Source organism: Ovis canadensis, chromosome 22 (genome assembly GCF_042477335.2).
Source record: "Ovis canadensis isolate MfBH-ARS-UI-01 breed Bighorn chromosome 22, ARS-UI_OviCan_v2, whole genome shotgun sequence".
NCBI lineage: Eukaryota > Metazoa > Chordata > Mammalia > Artiodactyla > Bovidae > Ovis > Ovis canadensis.
Window position 1 is genome coordinate 50,555,214 of NC_091266.1, and position 20,870 is coordinate 50,576,083.

The window sequence follows — 20,870 nt, forward strand, 5'->3', positions numbered from 1 at the left end:
CTGGATTGAAACACTTAGGGTATCATGACCAATGTTTATAATATACTCAGTAGTTTGGAAATTGTTTTGAAAGGTTTTGAACTTTGAGGTCTTTATGGGAGAACCAATCAAAATGGAACAAGTAGAAGGTCAGAAGTAACATGACCTCTGAGATCATCTGTTTAGATGAATCTGTGAAAATGGAAGATTACGCTGCCATAGTTGAGGTTCCCAAAATGGAAACCTATTTGCTGTTAGGAAAACTGGGCCAGCTGTACTTTCTGATGAGAATTTATTGACAGTGCTAGGACTGGGAGGGCTTTCTCTCTCTGTCACTCATTTTAAAGAAAAGAAAATACTGTAAAGGTGCATCCAGATCTTTTTCTATCCGTTTAATACCCATTTAAAATACTTGTAAGTTTGCAAAGAGATGGTTGAAAGGATATAATTTTGGCCCTAAAACTTCTGAAGTAAATTTCAGAATCAAAATGTGAGACATTTTTGACTTTGTGGAATTTAAATTGGTAGTGTCTTGCTCATGTGGTCATTTTGCTAAAAATATGCACTGCCTATTCTAGGCTTAAAAAGAAAAGATTTACTTCTGTATGTCACTGAAAATAGAGAACAGTTTTAATCTGATTACAGGGTTGACTTTGGTATATATTTTCGTAGTGGTGATGTGTAACTAGTTACATAGCAGCTTTTTACTGTTTTGCATTTCAAAGTCCTAGGTACAAAGATCCCTGGTTATCAATAATTTCATTTTCCTGATACTTTAGTAATAGAATATTATGTGTTTTCCTTTAACTCTGTTACTTTTGAAGTCATGTATAGTAACTACTTGCAGGGAAGGAGAAAAAAACCCAATACTATAATTACTAATAACACTGATAAATGTGTTTTTCCTCTTTCTTAATAAATTATTTTACTTTCTTGGATTTGACATTGTTTTTATTTCTCCTTGATATTTGACATACAGAATCAAATTAAAGCTCATTCCTTATTAATATGCTGCTTTTGCATCATTAGTAGAAAAATACAGTTACATTTAATATGAACATTTTAACGCCATTTTCTTAATTGTTGTGGTCTTTTTGTTTGTGTTTGTGTAGCTTGCACCTTCTCTTCCTTTACAAGAAGATTTTGTTTACCACTGGAAAGCAATTACCCATTACTATATAGAGACTTCAGGTAAGAAATCATGCTGATATTAATTAAACAGAAAATTTATGAAATATTAAAATACATACAAACTACTTTTCAAAGTTATTTTGCATGAAACTTATAAGCAATTTATTTTAATTCCTCTCATTCAAAAATACAGCTGTTGAACACCTACTATGTGTAAGTGTTGTTCTGGCCACTGGACGGTATGCCACTCAAATAGACAAAAATATCTGTCCTAACAGAGCTTGTATATTGATGGTTGTTGTTTAGTTACTAAATTATGTTTGACTCTTTGCAACTCCATGGACTATAGCCTGCCAGGCTCCAGTGTCCATGGAATTTTCCAGCAAGGATGCTGAAGTGGGTTGCCATTTCCTTCTCCCGGGGATCTTCCCGACCCGTGGATAGAACCCTGTGTCTCCTGCATTGACAGGCTGACTCTTTACCAGTGAGCCACTTGGGAAGCCCAGATATATTGATTGTGTTAATCACTCTGTCATGTCCGACTCTTGCAACACCATGGACTGGAGCTTGCCAGACTCCTCTGTCCACGGGATTCTCCAGACAAGAATACTGGGGTGGGTTGCTGTTCCCTTCTCCGAGATATACTGATTAGGAGGAAGCAAACAATAGACAAGTTCACATAGTGTGTCAGATGATAAGTGCTAAGGAGAAAATGAAGCAGGCTGAAAGGGATGGGAGTGTTTGGGGAGTGGGGACAGAGCCATCCTCATTACCCCAGGTGACTTCTGAGCCGAATCTACAGGAAGGAGGAAGCAAGCCTGGAGGTGTCTAGGGAAATGATCCAGGAGAGCACTTAGTGCACAAGCCCTGAGGCTGCAGGGCACAGTGCTTGGAGTGTGCTTGGGACCACAGGAAGTGTGGCTGGAGCAACTCGAACAAAGAGAAATGGGAGGAGATAACATCAACAGGGCAGGGGCGCAGGTTCACCCAAGGCCTTGTAAGCCATTGCGAGGGCTTTGGCTTTTACTCTCAGATGGGGAGCCTTTAAAGGGTTTTGAGCAGAGGTGTAACATTATTGGCTTTAAAGAGATCACTTTGGCTTCTGCAAGAAACTTAGATTGCAAGTGTGTAGAGGTGAAGTTGGTAGAACAGTTAGGGGACTGTTGCAACGGTCTGAGCAATGTCGGTGGCTCAGACCAGGGTGGATGTGTTGAGAATGATTGTACTCTGGGTATATTTTGAAGAAAGTTGTTGATGGATTGAATATTGGGTATGAAAGAATAAGAATCAAGGATAACTCCGAATGTTGGGGCTTAGGCAGTTGGAATAACAGAAGGAGCACTCATTGAGAATGGGATGAGGAGACTCCAGGAGGAGCAGGTTTGTGAGAGCATTTTGGACTTTTTTGGTTTGAGACACCCATTATATGTGCAGCTGGATATTGTCAAGCAGACAGTAAGAAAGAGGGATCTGGGATTTAGGGTAGAGCCATAAACTAGACATGAAATTGAGAGTCATCAGCATGTAAGTGGGATTTAAAGCCATGAGCCTGGCTGAGATTACCCAGGGTAGCTACAGACAGATGGAAGAAAAAGAGTATTCAGGAACTGAGCCCTCATACTCAGTGTTCAGCGATTAGGAAAATGAGAATGATAGCAAGCAAAGGAGATTTTGCTTTTGCCAGTGATGCACCAGACTGCCAAGAGAGAATGGTGTCCTTGAAGCTGGAAGCGGAGAGAAGGATCAAAGTTTCTAATGATGTCAAGTTGATGAAGGCTAGGAATGGATCATTGGATTCAGCCATTAGGAGCTCTTGATAAGAGCCCTTTTAATAGCAAGAAAGAGAGAGGAGACCTGATTGGACAAAGTGTAAGAGACAGTGGACAGAGAACATATTTGGATAGTGTGCGAAGACTGCTCTCTTGAGGAGTGTTAGTGGCAAGGAGAGCTGAGAGACAGATCAACAGCCACAGGGAGAAGTGGCCTTGGTGGCGGGGGGCAGGGGCGGGGGAGGGGGGGACGGGGTAGGGGCAGGGGGTAATTTTTTTTTTTTAAGATGGAAGGTACTGCCATTTGTACTTTGGTGAGAAAGAGCTAGTAGAGAAGGAAAGGTGGGCACAAGAGTCATAGGAGATAATTTCTGAGCCACATCCTTAAGTTGGCAAGTGGGTTATGGGCTCCCAGTGCATTAGTGAAGGCTTCATAGGCTTGTGGACAGCTCATCCATAAATTTAAGGCAGAAAGGAAAACATACGGGTGTCAATGCAGGAACAGAGTGGACATAGTGTGGACGTCTTTGGAAGTTATCTTCTTTGTGCTTCAATCTTAGTGAATAGGCTGAAGAGTGAATATGGGAAATGTGAATAAATTAGGTCAAAGTTTGGCAAAATTTTTCTGTAAAGGGTCAGATAGTAAATATCTTAGGCTTTGTAGGCCATACACTCTCTATTTCAACTATTCAATTCTGTTGTTACAGTGCAAAAGCAACCTTCCACAATACATTAAAAGCAGAGCATTCTTTGCTCAGTACAGCTTTATTAAAGCAGATGGCAAGGCTGGGTTTGTTCCATGAGCTGAAGTTTGGCAACCTCTGAAATAAGAAATAGAGTAGTAACCTTGCTCCATAGCCCTGTGGGCTCCCTTTAGGAATATAGAGGTAAATGCTAGTGGGTGTGCAGATTGAACACATATTTTTTTAACTGAAAGAATACATGAAGAAAAAAAAAAAAGTTGATTTGGCAAGCTGGTGGAGTCATAGATAGTTCTTTAAAAGTAAGAAATTCCTCATTTTTATGTAATAAGTGATAGTCAAACTATCTATATATATACCTTTAAATATAAAATGTAATTTTGACCTTAATTTGGATGTTTAGACGGCAGATCTATAGAAAAGTTTTTTGACAGGAGCAGTCTTTTCAAAAAATGACTATTCTTAACCCTTGTGAGTTTTTCACCCCTCCATAGTCTTAAGGAAATACTTTAAAGGAAGGCCTGTAAGTTCTTGCTTTAAATGATTTTTTTTTTTTTTTGCAATCTCCTAGCAAAAGCAAGTGTATATGTTACAACAAAGTATGGGACAAAAAAGTGGGCCAGGCACAGAGAGAGAAGGAAGCAGGGGGAAAACTAGGAGGCGGTGTCTGACCCTGGGCTTGAGGGTGAGCAGTAAGTTTTGAGGTCGAGAAGGAGGGCAAAGGCATTTCAGTAAAAGGAATAGCTTATGCAAAGGCACTGGGGTCTAAACATGGTTTGGGGTGGTGAGAGTGATCGGCAGAAACTAGGTCTTCTAGGGAGCTCGGACTTTAATCCTGTCAAGTTGAGCTTATAGTTCATTTATTTCTCAAAAAAAGGGCCTTTTTTTTTTTTTTTTTTTTTACTATTTTTCTCCATAAATATGTGTAATCAAACCATGCTTAAATATTCATTCCTTCCTGGAATGTTTATATAAAACAGGTGAAAAATACTTTTAAAAAGTAAATTTCAAATAAAATTACAAACCATCTTTTTTATTAGCCCTAGGCTACTCATTTTAGAAGAAAATGAAGTCAGACATCATAAGTTAACGTTATTGAATTCTTACTGTGTGCTAAGGCACTGGGCTTCACATTATTTTGCTGAAATCATACAGTAGCAGTTACTGGCGTTGATCAGCTCCATTTTACAGATGTTGGTACTGAGGCTTAAGTAGTTTGCCCAGGTCACCCAGCTAAAAGCGACAGAGCCAAGACTTGAATCCAGCTTGTCCAAGTCCAGGACTCATGCTCTTAATAACTATCCCATACTCAATCATATTTGATATGTCCTCCTGGGAACACAAGTGACTCTTCTCTTTCCCTTGTTTGCTCCAGAAGGCGTTAGTATTATGGTTTAGTCTGTGTGTGTATATATACACATACATGTGTAAGTGGACAGACAAAGCTGTATATCATCGGATACATAGCACACCAGGACTGTATTGCACAAACTATAGCAGGACTAAGTAAAGAACAACAGAGACATAAAAAACCTGTCATTCCCTAATACACTTTATATTTAAACATTTTATAAGAATAATTTAACCCTTATATAATAAATTTAGGTTGGTAAAATCATGTGTTTTTACTATGTTAAAAGTATTCATGAATTTTTACTTAAAAAAAATCAGTATTTTGTAAGAATTTTCCTGAGAAGCAGCTTTTACTTTGGGAATAGATATCTGCTGGTGAGAGGAGATGTCAGAAATTTTCCATAGAGGGTTTTCCTTTGGGCTCTTTATGTTTGCAAATCTGGAGATGAATTGGGGGCCGTTCGAGTCTTGACTTCCCAGTGTTACAAAGCAATGTTCGTGCTAAGTCACTTCAGTCGTGTCTGACTCTTTGCAACTCTGTGGACTGTAGCCCACCAGGCTCCTCTGTCCATGGGATTCTCCAGGCAAGACTATTGGAGTGGGTTGCCATGCCCTTCTCCAGGGGCTCTTCCTGACCCAAAGATCAAACCCTCATGTCTCTTAAGTCTCCTGCATTGGCAGGCAGGTTCTTTACCACTAGTGCCACCTGGGAACCCCACAAAGCAATGCAGTAGTGATCAAAACCAAGCCTGTCCTCTCTGCATATCCTACCTTATTCAGCTTAACATTCAAGGCCAACCTATTTTTATATAAAGAGACCTAAAATTTAGAGAAGGCAAGAATACACAGAACTGTACAAAAAAGATCTTCACCACCCAGATGATCATGATGGTGTGATCACTCACCTTGAGCCAGACATCCTGGAATGCGAAGTCAAATGGGCCCTAGGAAGCATCACTACAAACAAAGCTAGTGGAGGTGATGGAATTCCAGTTGAGCTATTTCAAATCCTAAAAGATGATCCCTTGGAAGTGCTGCACTCAATATGCCAGGAAATATGGAAAACTCAGCAGTGGCCACAGGACTGGAAAAGGTCAGTCTTCATTCCAATCCCAAAGAAAGGCAATGCCACAGAATGCTCAAACTACTGCACAATTGCACTCATCTCACACGCTAGTAAAGTAATGCTCAAAATTCTCCAAGCCAGGCTTCAGCAATATGTGAACCATGAACTTCCAGATGTTCAAGCTGGTTTTAGAAAAGGCAGAGGAACCAGAGATCAAATTGCCAACATCCTCTGGATCATCAAAAAGCAAGAGAGTTTCAGAAAAACATCTATTTCTACTTTATTGACTATGTCAAAGCCTTTGACTTTGTGGATCACAACAAACTGGAAAATTCTTAAAGAGACAGGAATACCAGAGCACCTGACCTGCCTCTTGAGAAACCTGTATGCAGGTCAGGAAGCAACAGTTAGAACTGAACAAGGAACAACAGACTGGTTCCAAATAGGAAAAGGAGTACGTCAAGACTCTATATTGTCACCCTGCTTATTTAACTTATATTCAGAGTACATCACGAGAAATGCTGGGCTGGATGAAGCACAAGCTGGAATCAAGATAGCTGGGAGAAATATCAATAACCTCAGATATGCGGATGACACCACCCTTATGGCAGAAAGTGAAGAAGAACTAAAGAGCTTCTTGATGAAAGTGAAAGAAGAAAAGTGAAAAAGTTTGTTTAAAGCTCAACATTCAGAAAACTAAGATCATGGCATCCGGTCCCATCACTTCATGGCAAATAGATGAGGAAACAGTGGCAGACTTTATTTTTCTTGGCTCCAAGAAATCCCTGCAGATGGTGACTGCAGCCGTGAAATTAAAAGACGCTTACTCCTTGGAAGAAAAGTTATGACTAAGCTAGACAGCATATTAAAAAGTAGAGACATTACTTTGCTAACACAGGTCCGTCTAGTCAAGGCTATAGTTTTTCCTGTAGTCACATATGGATGTGAGAGTTGGACTATAAAGAAAGCTGAGCGCTGAAGAATTGATGCTTTTGAACTGTGGTGTTAGAGAAGACTTTTGAGAATCCCTCGGACTGCAAAGAGATCCAACCAGTCCATCCTAAAGGAGATCAGTCCTGAGTGTTCATTGGAAGGACTGATGTTGAAGCTCAAAGTCCAATACTTTGGCCACCTGATGCAAAGAACTGACTGATTGGAAAAGACCCTGATGCTGGGAAAGATTGAAGGCGGGAGGAGAAGGGGACGACCCAGGATGAGATGGTTGGATGGCATCACTGACTCAATGGACATGAGTTTGAGTAAAGTCCAGGAGTTGGTGATGGAAAGGGAGGCCTGGTGTGCTGCAGCCCATGGGGTCGCAGAGTTGGACACAACTGAGTGACTGAAATGAACTGAAAGTTTAGATCTGAACTGGCTAATTGAAATAACATTTTTAATATTATAAATGCATACAAAGTTCTGATGTTCTTTGTATTTTTTTCTGATCATGTTTTCATTTCCATACCCCATAAATGGTTCCTTTTCTGAATTATTATCATGAGTATTAACTTTAGAATATCTTTCAGAATATAGATTGTGTTTGAATACGATATAAACCTCACCCGTGTGAACAATTCAGATTTTTCTCTGAATAGAAACAGGGAAATACAAAGAGTATTTTAGGTGCAAATGTGCAGTTTAAAAATGTTTGAATATTTGATGGATGTCTTTATTGTTTAGATGATAAAGCTCCGGTGACAGATACAAATATTCCATCTCATCTGGAACAGATGTTAGTTATCTTAGTACAAGAAGAAAATGAACGGGAATTTGGAGAGACGGGGCCATGTATGGAATATTTACTTCATCACAAGATCTTGGAAACATTATATACCTTAGGGAAAGCTGATGTAAGTTCCTAATCCACATGATGTTCTTAGGCAAGTACGTGTGATATATGTTTTCATGTCTTAGAGATAAAGAAGCTGCCAAGCACTAAATTTAACTGTAGAGGTATATATTAAGCATGGAAGGATTCAAGTCAGTACATGAAAAAAAAAAAAGAAAGTTGTATGGCCTGTATGAGTATGACTTTCCATAGAAACAGCAGAGTTCCCAAATCCTCTAGACAACTGGTACTTAGGCTACTTAGAATTACAGTGTAAACGTTTATAAAAATCTACTCAAGTGCAAATGCTCAGAATCAGAGGAAATGAGAAGGATCCCATTGAATATTGGGTTACAAAAATTATTTTTCATAATCCTGAAAGAAAATGTCATTGATCATTCTGACATGAACACTTCTGATGAGTAGAACCAGTGCAAGTAAGTCTCTTTGATGAATCTTCCTCCTCTTTAAAAACAAAGAGGTGATGAGCAAGGGGCCTCCTCCAGCTCTAAAAATTGGTGCTTCTGTTCTGTGAATTTCTGTAATATATGTGAAAATCAAACTAAAGAAACCTCAAACAGATGTTTAAACACCAAATAGAAATATGAAGTCGTATTGAAGATGATTTCCTTTTAATTAAGTCTAATTCTCTAATTCATTTTTAGGTTAGATTCGTTCAGTTTACATTTTCTAGCTAAATATCTACTCCCTAGTATCTTCCAATTTGTTCCCTTCCTCCCTCCTTTTTCCTGTCCTTTGTAGAGAGAGAGATTATGCAACATTATATTGAACAAATATTAATAAATTTGTGAGCAAATGTTAGTAATTATACTACTAGAAAATTTATTTTTATATTGTGATTATAAATATTGTGTTTATCTGCATAACTTAAGGTAATTACTATCTTCACATACTATTGTGCTTAAGATTATAGCTTATGCTATTTCCATATACTGTGTCTATGGTGATGTTTTGGAAATATTTTGTGACTATTTTAAATCTGAGTCAACATAAGCAGGTTAATTTTAGAACGTATAACCTTGCTAACTCATACTCTCTTAATTTACAGCATGCGTAATCGTCAGGTTTATCTGCCTTTCAGCAAATATTTAAAACAATTGGCATGTTATCAAAACTTATTTATTAAATATTCATTGCCTGTAATAATCATAATGTAAATAATTTTGCAACTAATTTAAAATAGCATTGTTAGAATCAATCACAGCAATTTATACATCGGATTCCTTTATTTACATATATGTGTTAGACTATTTACTCCTCCATATATATGATGAAAGGTTATTGATTACCTGTCATAAATGTAAGTGATAAGATGCTGCCTTTGCCTGGGCCAAGGAGTTTCCTTTTACCCTAGCATTTAGAATATTAACAGCTTGGCATCACCTGAACCAAACTCCAATCTCCATGGCATATTATCACATTGCTGTTTGTGATTACATCAGTCTATGGTCTCACACACTCTTATAAATTTTATTTATAGAATACCAGTCAGTAATAATTTGATTGAGGATTTTATTTAGACAAAGTCATTAACTGTCTAATTGCATTGGTTTTTGAAGGTGGAATATATTCACATACATTGCCTCTGATTTTTTTCAAGCTTTTGAGTAATAAGTTTGCACTGTCTATTTTTTTTCTTGTTTGTATTTGTTTTTCCCAGTGTCCTCCAGGAATGAAACAACAAGTCCTGGTGTTCTATACCAAACTTTTGGGGAAAATCCGGCAGCCGCTACTTCCACACATTAATGTGCACAGGCCAGTGCAGGTAGTTTGTTCCCTTTACATAAAACTATTTGGTTTGCTGCTTTTTGCATAGATTTTTCTAAAAGTAAAAATAACATGCAAAGTAGCAAATGTTGATACTTGAGCTTTCATGATGCGTGACATTATATTAAATGTACTTCATGTCTCTATATTTCTCTCTTAAAATTTTATACATTAATTTTGTCATTTACTTACTTCCCTGACATGTCAAGAAGTTTATTAAATACCTCACTAATTTTTTAGAATAACATATTTGAAAAACTTAATTCTAGCACCTATTTGATATAGGTGATTGCAAATAATGTTCTTTCTGAAAAATGCAATGTATTTGCATTATTTGAAAATTTCAAATGTCCTGATGGTGAATGAATGGCTGTTTAGATGTTTATTTAAAAAAATAGCCTAAGTTTAAAATTTTGTTTTAAATTTTTTTGACAGAAGTTAATTCGACTGTGTGGTGAAGTCCTTGCAACACCAACAGAAAATGAAGAAATTCAGTTTCTCTGCATTGTGTGTGCAAAGCTGAAACAAGATCCCTATTTGGTTAATTTTTTTCTGGAGGTATAGTTTACTTCTTGTCAACCTTCAAAGTATGTGTGTATTAAAATTATCATGAGAATTGAATTCTCTAAATAATATTAGAAGGAATTACATTTTGTGAATAACAGATAGCCTGTTTTACTTCCCCAGCATTATTTTCATTTACGAGCACTGTTTTATTTTAACCTGAAATCTCCTGAGAAAAACTACTCTCAAAGAATGTGACTGAACCACATATAGGGAGCAGAACAGGGGCTGGACAAATACAAAGCTACAGCTTAGGAGCACAGCTCGAAGGGCAAATGTGGAAGAGGGAAGTCATGGGAATTTTTAAGCTATCATATTTTCAGCCAGGCTTGCTCAAGCGTGGTGTGTGGGTAACCTGACCTAGGGTAAGAATGGTGTGAGCAGATTTGGACAAGATGTGAAACATCACGAGTCACCTCCCCACCCTGGTATAGCATTGGGATTGCTCTGCTGATTGGTACTATCTTTTCCTAGCCATAGTCACCAAATTGTGGTTTACTTACATCAGTTAATATTTGGATTGTATTTCCAGTTTTAAATTAGAAAATAACTCTTCTGTTTTTCCTGCTTTCATTTACTTTTTTCTAGCAGTAGTCATTTAGAAATATATTAAGGAAAATGTGGTGTTTTTTAGTTTTTAAAAAAGGTTTTTTTAATCTTTTTTTTAATTGAGGTGTGTTATACACAGTACAACTCAGTCTCTCTGATTCTGTGAGCTTGACAGACACATACAGTTTCATAACCACCACTGCAATCCAGGTACACAGCAGCCCCATCACCTTACCCCATGTTCCTTCCTGGTCATCCTGTCTCTGCCTCTGCCCTCAGCAATCATTGATCTGTTTTCAGTCCAAGTTTTCTCTTTTTCAGAAAGTCATAAAAATATAGTCAGCCTTTTGAATCTGGTTTCTCTTTATTTCCCTTCCATGCATTTGAGAGTCTTCTGTGAATTTGGTCACAAACAGATACTACTTTATACTACTGAGTAGTATTCTGTTGTATGGATGTATCACAATTGTTTATCCATTCACCAGTCGAGGGATTTATGGACCAGTTTGAGATAATTACGAATGAGGCCATCATAAACATTCACAGATTTTTGTGTGGACTTAGATTTTCATTTCACTTTGGGAAGTACCTAAGAGTAGGGTTTCTGGGTCATGTAGTAGTAAGTGTATATTTGCAAAACTCTTTCCAAGTGGGTTTATCATTTTGCAGCCCAGGGGCAACGTATGAGAGCTGTTGTTCCGTGTCCTTGTCAGAGTGGGTGTTGTCAAGTTTTTTGTTGTTGTTGTTTTGTTTTTAAAACTTTTAGCCATTGTAATAGATGGGTTCATTTTTTATTTCATTTTATTGAGTAAGTAATTCAGGATATTATTCTGAACTGTTACTGCAGGTAGGTAAGCACCTACTTTACCAAGCTGTAAAATTGCATGGATTTAAATTTCTAAGTTAGTGTTAAGGACTATGAATACCTGTTTTTCATGACATGTATTTTGAAAATTTGCTTCAAAATGACTGTAATAGCCTTGTGATATAAACATACCAAATATCTTCATTTGGCTAACTGTGAGATTTTTCTTCTCAAAGTTCATTTTTACTTAAGTTTTCTTAGGTAACCAAATTACTTTAGATGCATAGATTTTTTTTCCCAAGCTTAAGCTTAAAGGAGATTTTCTCAGAATCTCCAATACTTGTTTCAGAAGTACACAGCCATAGATCAGAAATTGAAAATTTGCAGGCATATGTATGGCTGCCTGTCTTCAGAGAAACATTTACGTGTAGACCTCAGTATAAAAACCACCCTTCTGAATTAGTGTCTTGCCTGCTGTGATCCTGCATTTTTATAACACCTACTTCTCCAAAGCCTGAGGCGGTAGGTGACCCCATTTTCTAAACTGACCGGACTATTCCTATGCTTTCAATATTAATTTTAATGCTTTTAATGGCAGTTATTACAGTCTCCCTGGCATTAGAGTCATTCATGCGCATTTTATTTTCTCTTCCTGGTCAGGAAGCTCCTTGAGGACAAGGATTCTATTTTATTAATCTTTGAGTCCCGATAGCTTCTCTGGTATCTAGCACAGTGCACAATAACTGTTTAATTAACACATTGAATGAATGAATCTTTTGAGACATGCAGCTTTATTACTAGCATGATAGTAATAGAGCTTCCCTTGTGGCTCAGCTGGCAGAGAATCCGCCTGCATTGCTGGAGACCTGGGTTCGATTCCTGAATTGGGACGATCTCCTGGAGAAGAGAAAGGCTACACACTCCAGTATTCTGGCCTAGAGAATTCCATGGACTGTGCAGTCACGGGGTTGCAAAGAGTCAGGCACAACTGAGTGGCTTTCACTTTCACTAGTAATGGAAGTACTTTGCATTTCTCAAGTATATATCCCTTGAAATCTGATCTCTCGCTTCATTTACATCAGCCAGTAGACGCGTTTGCTGTGAGTTAAATGCAGATGGTAGATAAGTTAGAAACACTCTTTGCTGTAAAGGAGTTTGGTAGTCTGGTGATGAGCGAAGACTAACGTTCAAATACTGTAATCTAAGGTAGAGTAAGGCGAGTATCATAAGAAAGATACAGAGTAAATGCCCCTAAAACTTCACAGGATGAAGAGATTACATCTGCCTTGGTTATTAGGAGGGAGCATGGAAGAGGCTGTCCTTGAAATGAGCCTTGACAGATGTTTAAATAAGAATGGGCGAGCACAAGGAAAGGAGTGAAGATAGGGAAGTCCGTGGTGTGGCTCACACAGTTTAATCAGGCTGTGTGGTAAGAAAGGGGCCCAGACAGATTGGAACTGTCAAAGGCTTTGAATTCGTACTTGCTTGCAGAGCTTTTTTTAAAATGCAGATCCCTTGGTTCCACCTCCAGATATTTTCATTCTGTGTTTTTATCAAGCCCCACAGAAAACCAGCAGTCCTGAGTTGAGAAACAGTAGTCCAGGGAGTGAGTGCTGAAAGCGAAAGTGTTAGCTGCTTAGTCACATCCGACTCTTTGTGACCCCAGGATTGTCCTTCCTCTTGCCATTCTTATCCGAGATGCTGCTCCCAACAACAGTATTAACATTTCAGATGGAATAAAATATTTGACGTTCATAAAAACTATGATATACGGTTGACTTCTTAGGAAATTGGGAAGTCGGTTGGAATATTCATTTAGTTCCGTAGGATTGTTTTCTTTTAATGTATGTGCTATGAGCCCAATTTCTCAACAAGATTGGTCGTGCTGCAATTCATGGGGTCGCAAAGAGTCGGACACAACTGAGCGACTGAAAAGTGATTTATAATATCTATCATATAATTTTGGAAGTGGAACTTTGACTTTATTCAGCATTTAATGCACTTCTCTGATGAAGCACTCTGATAGGTCCTGCAGAGAAGCTGATTTATGATGAATTCTAAATTGTGTGAATGTCTAAATTTTACATTCATAAAAACTATGATATGAAATGTGTGATTTGATTTTTTTGCTCTTAGGTTTAAATGGAAAGCAAAAAACCTTTGCCTGGAAACTAATGATTTGCTTCAATTTAGGTTCTTTTTGTGTTTGGCTATGTACAATTCAAGCAGATCTTTGTTTTTACCCTCAAAAATACTAACAAGAATGTCCTCAGGGTATTGAGTTGTATTTACAGAGCAGAGGTATTAGGAAAAGCCTTAGAAAAATCATCTTAGAAACTAATCTTAGAAGAATCAGCATTAGGACTATTTAATTTTAGTAGGCCAGTGATGAGAAAACAATTAACGGCAACTGAAACTTCCTGAATCTTATTTTTTCCTCACTAACATCAGTTATTTGCAGTAGCAGTCAAATAATTATTACTAATATTGTTCATTGTTTACAGTCAGTGTAAAACATTTTGTAGAGCCTGTTCTGAAGACTATTATAAACGCCTGTGTAATTTTAAGACATCTAAAGCACAGTTTGTTTAAGTCTGGGTATTTTCATTTGTCATAACAGTTTTATCCATTATGACAGTGGCCAGATATTGAGTGTTAATTACAGGAAAACTCAGTAAAATATGATTTCTGTTCTATAAGGTTTTTGATGTGAATCTTATAAAACATGTATTCCTTTTCAGAACAAGTTTAAATCACTGGCTTCCCAAGGAGGCCCAAATGCAATTTCAGAAGATGTATTAAAAGGTCAAGATTCCTTGTCAACAGATACAGGCCAGTCCTGTCAGCCAGAGGAACCGTCGGGTGCTTCTGGAACGGAGCACACAGACTTAGAAGATGAGCCTTCTCGTCAGATGGGTGACCTGTCCGCGAGCTTGGAAAATCTCAGTGTCACTGAATTGCCAGAGGCCTCAGTTGTTCGTCCAAACCAGGATTACAACCTAGTGAATTCTTTGTTAAATCTTACTAGAAGTCCTGTGAGTCATCTTCTTTTCTTTCTCCCCACCAACATAATCACCATTAAATGCATAGAAAAAAAAAATTCTATGTTTATTTTGGCATAAAACGTTAATCTGTTTAAGGGGAATTTTTCCAAACAACCTGAGGTGTGTCTGATTCAAGCACTGTAAAGGTGTGTGTTTTTCCCCTCAGGATGGCCGAATAGCCGTGAAAGCCTGCGAGGGCTTGATGCTCTTAGTGAGCTTGCCGGAGCCAGCCGCCGCCAAGTGCCTCACGCAGAGCACGTGCTTGTGCGAACTGCTCACCGACAGGCTCGCCTCCCTGTACAAGGCCCTACCTCAGTCAGTGGACCCCTTAGATATTGAAACAGTGGAAGCAATTAACTGGGGGTAAGAGCCGCTGTTTGTGTTTTCCTATGAAAAGTGACCTCTTAAACATACACTTTTAAATCCATTTGCGTTTTGCAGTGATAGACCTCTTTAGGTTTGAAATATATAACATTGCTAGTCATCATTGAACCAGATTGTTGTTTTGAGGCTTGCTTTAAACTTTGTTATCAGGAGCGAATTGGCGTGGTGACCGTCTAGGTGTTACACAGTTAAGCTATTTCCCCTTGTCTCTTGCAGTGATCCGTTAATGCCTTAGGATCGATAACTTTATCTGACTGTATTTTTTAAAAAACCAAAAAACTTGTGTGGAACCTCACCTCCCACCTCTCTCACCTGTTTCCCCCAGTGTTAGGGCTACCCACTTGATTCTCATATGAAATTAGGATTACTGCAGAACATTTATAAATTATTAAAAGTGTGAAAGTGAAAGTAGCTCAGTCGTGTCCTGAGTCTTTGCAACCCCATCGACTATACAGTCCATGGAATTCTCCAGGCCAGAATACTGGAGTGCATAGCCTATCCGTCCCCCAGTGGATCTTCCCAACCCAGGAATTGAACCCGGGTCTCCTGCATTGCAGACAATTCTTTACCAGCCGAGCCACAAGGGAAGCTCATTAAAAGTGTAAAGCAGCAAAAATAAAATTACTCGTAATCCCACCACTTGTAGGCAGCCTAACATTTTGGACATCAGAACCTGTTACTGTTTCTCTGTGCATTTTTAACCCTTCTTTGGTTTATACTTGTTTTTTTTACACCCTGTATTCTGTCAACATCTGTAGGCCAGACCCACTTCTTAACTTCACTACTGAGTAGTATTTTAAGGCAGGAAGAGAAGCAGGCCAGTCGTTTCCTTTTGCCGTCCCTCCTTTACACGCCTTTCCTTTCATCCTAGAGGCTGAGAACTTCTAACTTTTCCATTCCTGTTACTTGGTCAAATTTATGGTGGAAATATGAGGAGCTGTCTCAGTGTCTTTTCTGCTGTAGCTCCATTCCCCACTTAATGAGTGAAAATTATTCACAACTTTTATCTAAAAACTTTTATCTTTGGCTTTCATGTATAAAACCCTCTTCTGATTGTCCTCCAGTCTCACCCACCTGAATATATCATCCCGTGTGTTCATTCACAGACCTTCATCTCCCTGTATGCACAGAACTGGATTAATGCTTTTGAATAACTCTGTGTTCTTCTGTGTCCTATAGCTTGGACTCATATAGTCATAAAGAAGATGCTTCAGCATTTCCCGGAAAAAGAGCCTTAATTTCATTTCTCTCCTGGTTTGATTATTGTGATCAACTCATAAAGGAAGCACAAAAGGTTTGAATACTTTTGTTGTTTATTGATAACTTAAAAATGTAAACAACTCCTGAGTGAATTTGAATACTCAATCTATATTCATAAATATGTCTTAATTGTCTTAGGATAGATAGCACAGTTAGTGAAATGAATAAAATGAAATAACTAACCCTCCAAAAGTATATATATATGTGTTTGTGCGTGTGTGCGTGTCTCTGGAATAAATCACAGTTAACTTCTGCCCTGATGTTTCTTTAAGTATTATAGCACAACCCTTTACAAGATAACATCGGCTTCCCTGCATTTCTCCTCTTTGGGGAGATGTTAATACAATAAGTGGTTGGGATAATATTTTTATCCTGTTTGTCTTTATTCTTAGAAATTTAAATGACATGTAAAGAAACCAGTAGCTAACATCTCATCTAGGTTTATATGCCATCAACAAGATAAGCATTAGGCAAGTTTGTTTTTCTACAGTAAATTAGATGGAGAGTACAAATTGATTTGTTGGTGTTATAAATTAATCTTTCTCATTAAATATGATACTTAATACTATGTTCTAGACTGCTGCTGTTGCTCTTGCCAAAGCTGTTCATGAAAGATTTTTTATTGGTGTTATGGAACCTCAGCTAATGCAAACGTGAGTGGCCTCTTTGTTGTTGTTTAGTAGCTAGGTCATGTCTGACTCTTTGTGACTCGATGGGCTGTAGCCTGCCAGGCTCCTCTGTCCATGGAATTTCCCAGGCAAGAATACTACAGTGGGTTGCTATTTCCTTCTCCAGGGGATCTTCCCAACCCAGGGATCAAACCCGTGTCTCCTGCATTGCAGGCAGATCCTTTACCTCTGAGCTACCAGGGATGCCCATGAGTGGCCTCTTTACTTTAAAAAAAAAAAAAATAACTGCGTTCTTGTTATTCTCGACCCCTAATTACCTGTTTGTTATGCAGTTCTGAGATGGGTATTCTGACATCAACTGCTCTGCTCCATCGCATTGTTCGGCAAGTAACCTCCGACATTTTGCTTCAAGAAATGGTGTTTTTCATCCTTGGAGAACAGAGGGAACCAGAAACTCTGGCAGAAATTAGCAGACATCCTTTAAGACATAGGTTAATTGAACACTGTGATCACATATCTGATGAGGTGAGCTATACAAGGATTTAGAATTGGACTTAGGTTCTTTGATATACTGACTTTGATGTACTTGTCATGTTTTGAATACAGCCTTATTTTATGTGGCTTTTTATTTTGAAAATTGAGATCATGAAAAGTAGTTTAAGCATTTTCCAGTTACCTTTTATCATTTTGGGTTTCAGATCAGCATAATGACGTTAAGAATGTTTGAACATCTTTTACAAAAACCCAATGAGCACATTCTTTACAATTTGGTCCTAAGAAATCTCGAAGAAAGGAACTATACAGAATATAAACCTGTGTGCCCAGAAGATAAAGATGTAGTGGAGAATGGATTAATAGCAGGAGCAGTGTAAGTTTCTATCCAGCTCTGAATTTAGCATTTCATATTAAGTCATGATTTTCTCCCCTCTTAATTTCTCTTCTCTTCCTTCTTCTCTTTAAAGTATTTTAAAAAATACTTAAACAGTTTAAAAGATTTTAAAAATAAAACTTAGATGTCCTGATATTATTGTCCCTTCAAATCACAAGCGGCAGTATCTAGTCACTGAACCTAACAAAGTCAATATAACCTTGAGTTTGATGTTAGTAAAAAATGTTAATTTCTCTGTACAATATAAATACATTCATTATTCCTTAATTCCTTTATTAGCAAAATTATGTAAAGGTTTCTGAGAACATAGCAGAGAATCTTTTGGTTTAGAAAATATAATAAATTTTTTTTATGCATCATTAAATTAAACTTAGAGATCTGGAAGAAGATCCCTTATTTACTGACATTTCACCAGATAACACTTTGTCAAATCAAGAGTGGCTTAGTTCCTCACCTCCTGCTACTCCAGACCACCCCAAAACCGATGGGAAAACTGAAGTCCACAAAATTGTAAATAGGTGAGTTGCTGTATGTATTTGACTTACATCTCTTTCACTTGTTTTTACAACGTATAACAGCTCTGCTCTTTGATCATTATAGAGATATGCCATGAACTCAGTCTTCCCTTTTTTAAAGATTATGTCATCTTTTTGAAATGCTGATGTAGCTAGTATAACAGCCTAGAGGCAACAATCGATACAAAAAAGGAAAAAAAGAAACCTCTAGAGTGATAGTGAGGAAACTAATCTTCAGGGTACTCTCCTTTTGTTTTTTTAAATGTAAACAATTTTAAGTAGTTCCCAGTTGGAACAACATTGAGAATTTCCAGTTTAACGGATTGAATTTACTAGCCATGTACTCACATGTGCTAAGCGGAGGGCTATTTCTTCTCATTAGTTTGTGTGTTTATATATATTCTTAAACTAAATTAATTGATTTATATTTATTTATTTTTGGCTGTGCTGGGTCATTGTTGCCTTGCTCAGGCTCAGGCTTTCTCTAGCTTCGGAGAGAGGGTCTGTTCTCTGCGGTGTGTGGGTTTCTCGTGTTGCGGAGCACGGGCTCTAGGTGTGCGAACTTCAGCAGTTGCAGCTCATGGGCTCACTAGTTGTGGTGCAGGGACTTATTTATTTACTCCGCGGCTTGTGGAATCTTCAGGACGAGGGATCAAACCCCTGCCCCCTGCGTTGGCAGGTGGATTCTTATCCACTGCACCACCAGAGAAGTCCTTTATAAGGGGTTTTTTTTAAGTGCCTTTTCCCCAGTAATTTTCTTCTTTCTCTTCCTTTGCAATCCTATCAGTGACGTGCCAGGTGCTGCGAGGTGGCTTTAGAGAAAACTGCAGTAGTGCAAGATGCTTAGTTAGGGTGCGTGAGGATCTAAGGTTCTGTTACTTAAAAGCCAGTTCCCTGAGACTAACAAACATCAGGGCTCTCTGTCATTGCCCTGTAATGTAGAAAAAGTCAGGTCATCTTCTGCTTGATTTCTACTTTAAGTGGAATGAGTAATTTTTAAAGAAAACTTTTAAAATAATGACAGTATTTAATCAGTAAATTGTAGGACTGATTCACGATAAATGCTTTTCAAGTTTCCATCTGCCTTAATACTCGGCTAAACTGAAGATCCTGCTAGATATTTTAATACACATAGAGAGATTGAATTGTGAGAGTATTTGTGTTACTGATTATGCCTGTTTTTCGTTTAAGTTTTCTCTGTCTGGTCCCAGACGAAGCAAAATCGTCCTACCACGTGGAGGGCACTGGATATGACACCTACCTCCGAGACGCTCACAGGCAGGTAGGTGAAGTGATCTGACGCGAGACCTAATAAGATGCACACACACGGCCCTCGTCACACGGGCCGCAGTTATTTCTCCAGAGGTTCCCCCTTCTCTGCGAGACCTGAATTCCACTCTCAGCCACTTGAGCTTTCTGTCAGTGACCTGACTGCCTTTCACTGAGTGTGTGTCTCTGTCGCAAGATTTCTCTGTGCTTCCTCCCCACCCCCCGCCCCTTTCTTCCTTTTCTTTCTGTCCTTGAAGTTATTTCTCCCCTAGATCCTTCTCCCTGCTGATCTAAACCATGACTTTTAAGTGATTCTAGCATTACTCCCAACCTGCAGGCTGCTTCCTTCCCTCTTCCCCACTGTTCGCACTCATCTGTAATTCCGAAGGACTGCCTTCATCCTCTGCTTCCCAGCTTTCCACTTCCCTGAAACCACTTTCTCAAACATCTCTTAGTTATTAAATGGACTTCTGTCAATCATCTTTTCCCTCTGCAGCATTGTTCATGCGTGCGTGCGTGTGTGTGTGTGTGTGTGTGTATGTGTGTGTGCGCACACTCAGTCTCTCTAGCCCCATGGACTATCGTCCATCAGGCTCCTCTGTCCATGGGGTTTCCCAGGCAAGAATCCTGGAGTGGGTAGCCATTTCCTTCTCCAGGGGATCTTCCCAATCCACGGATTGAACCCAGATCTCCTGCACTGCAGGCAGATTCTTTACTGCTGAGTCACCAGGGAAGCCCCCTGTAGCATTTTACATTTTAACAAATTCCAAAGTTTTGAAATGCCTCACATCAGAAAAATATGCATTTAATTTTCATTTAAATCTTTTGGGTGGAAGTGTGCTTTTATCGATAATTAACTTGCATGCCCTTACAGTTAATTCATGATGCTTTAAGCCTAAATTCAAGTCCCCATCACTGTGTGAATAACTAGAGTATCAGGGTACCAAATACATTCATGTAACAATAATATAGAGACAATGAAAGCAGCCCCAACCTCAGTAGTACCGATTGGATTTTTAAACTACTGTGATTCTCTCTGAAAAGTTTTATTTCCATAATCTGATAACAGTTAGAATTGTTTTAGGAATATTTTAAATGAGACAAAAAGAATAGAAAAAATTTAGACTTATTTTCTAGCTCAGAAATTCAAAAATTTTAATATAAAAATGCTTTATTAAATATTGGGATGTGGTTTTATAAAGAAAATTGTCTATTGAAAGAAATAGTTTAAAACTCGCAAGATATTGAAGAAGTTGGGTTTTTAATCATTTTAAATATGTTTTTCTTTTAAAAGTTGAAGCTAGTGCTTTGTAGTAAGAATATGTTTTAATCTCAGCTAATTTGTAA

At 38.2% G+C, this 20,870-nt stretch overlaps 1 protein-coding gene across 1 annotated transcript in view; it reads left to right on the forward strand.

Annotated features, from left to right (window-relative positions):
- FHIP2A (FHF complex subunit HOOK interacting protein 2A) overlaps window positions 1–20,870 on the forward strand; it is a 35,810-nt gene that overhangs the window by 5,735 nt on the left and 9,205 nt on the right. The window contains 12 exon segments of the mRNA XM_069567612.1: window positions 1,092–1,170; window positions 7,680–7,849; window positions 9,509–9,613; window positions 10,051–10,173; window positions 14,275–14,568; window positions 14,744–14,940; window positions 16,141–16,255; window positions 16,798–16,874; window positions 17,183–17,375; window positions 17,549–17,718; window positions 18,114–18,257; window positions 19,446–19,536. Coding sequence (XP_069423713.1) covers window positions 1,092–1,170; window positions 7,680–7,849; window positions 9,509–9,613; window positions 10,051–10,173; window positions 14,275–14,568; window positions 14,744–14,940; window positions 16,141–16,255; window positions 16,798–16,874; window positions 17,183–17,375; window positions 17,549–17,718; window positions 18,114–18,257; window positions 19,446–19,536 — 1,758 coding nt within the window.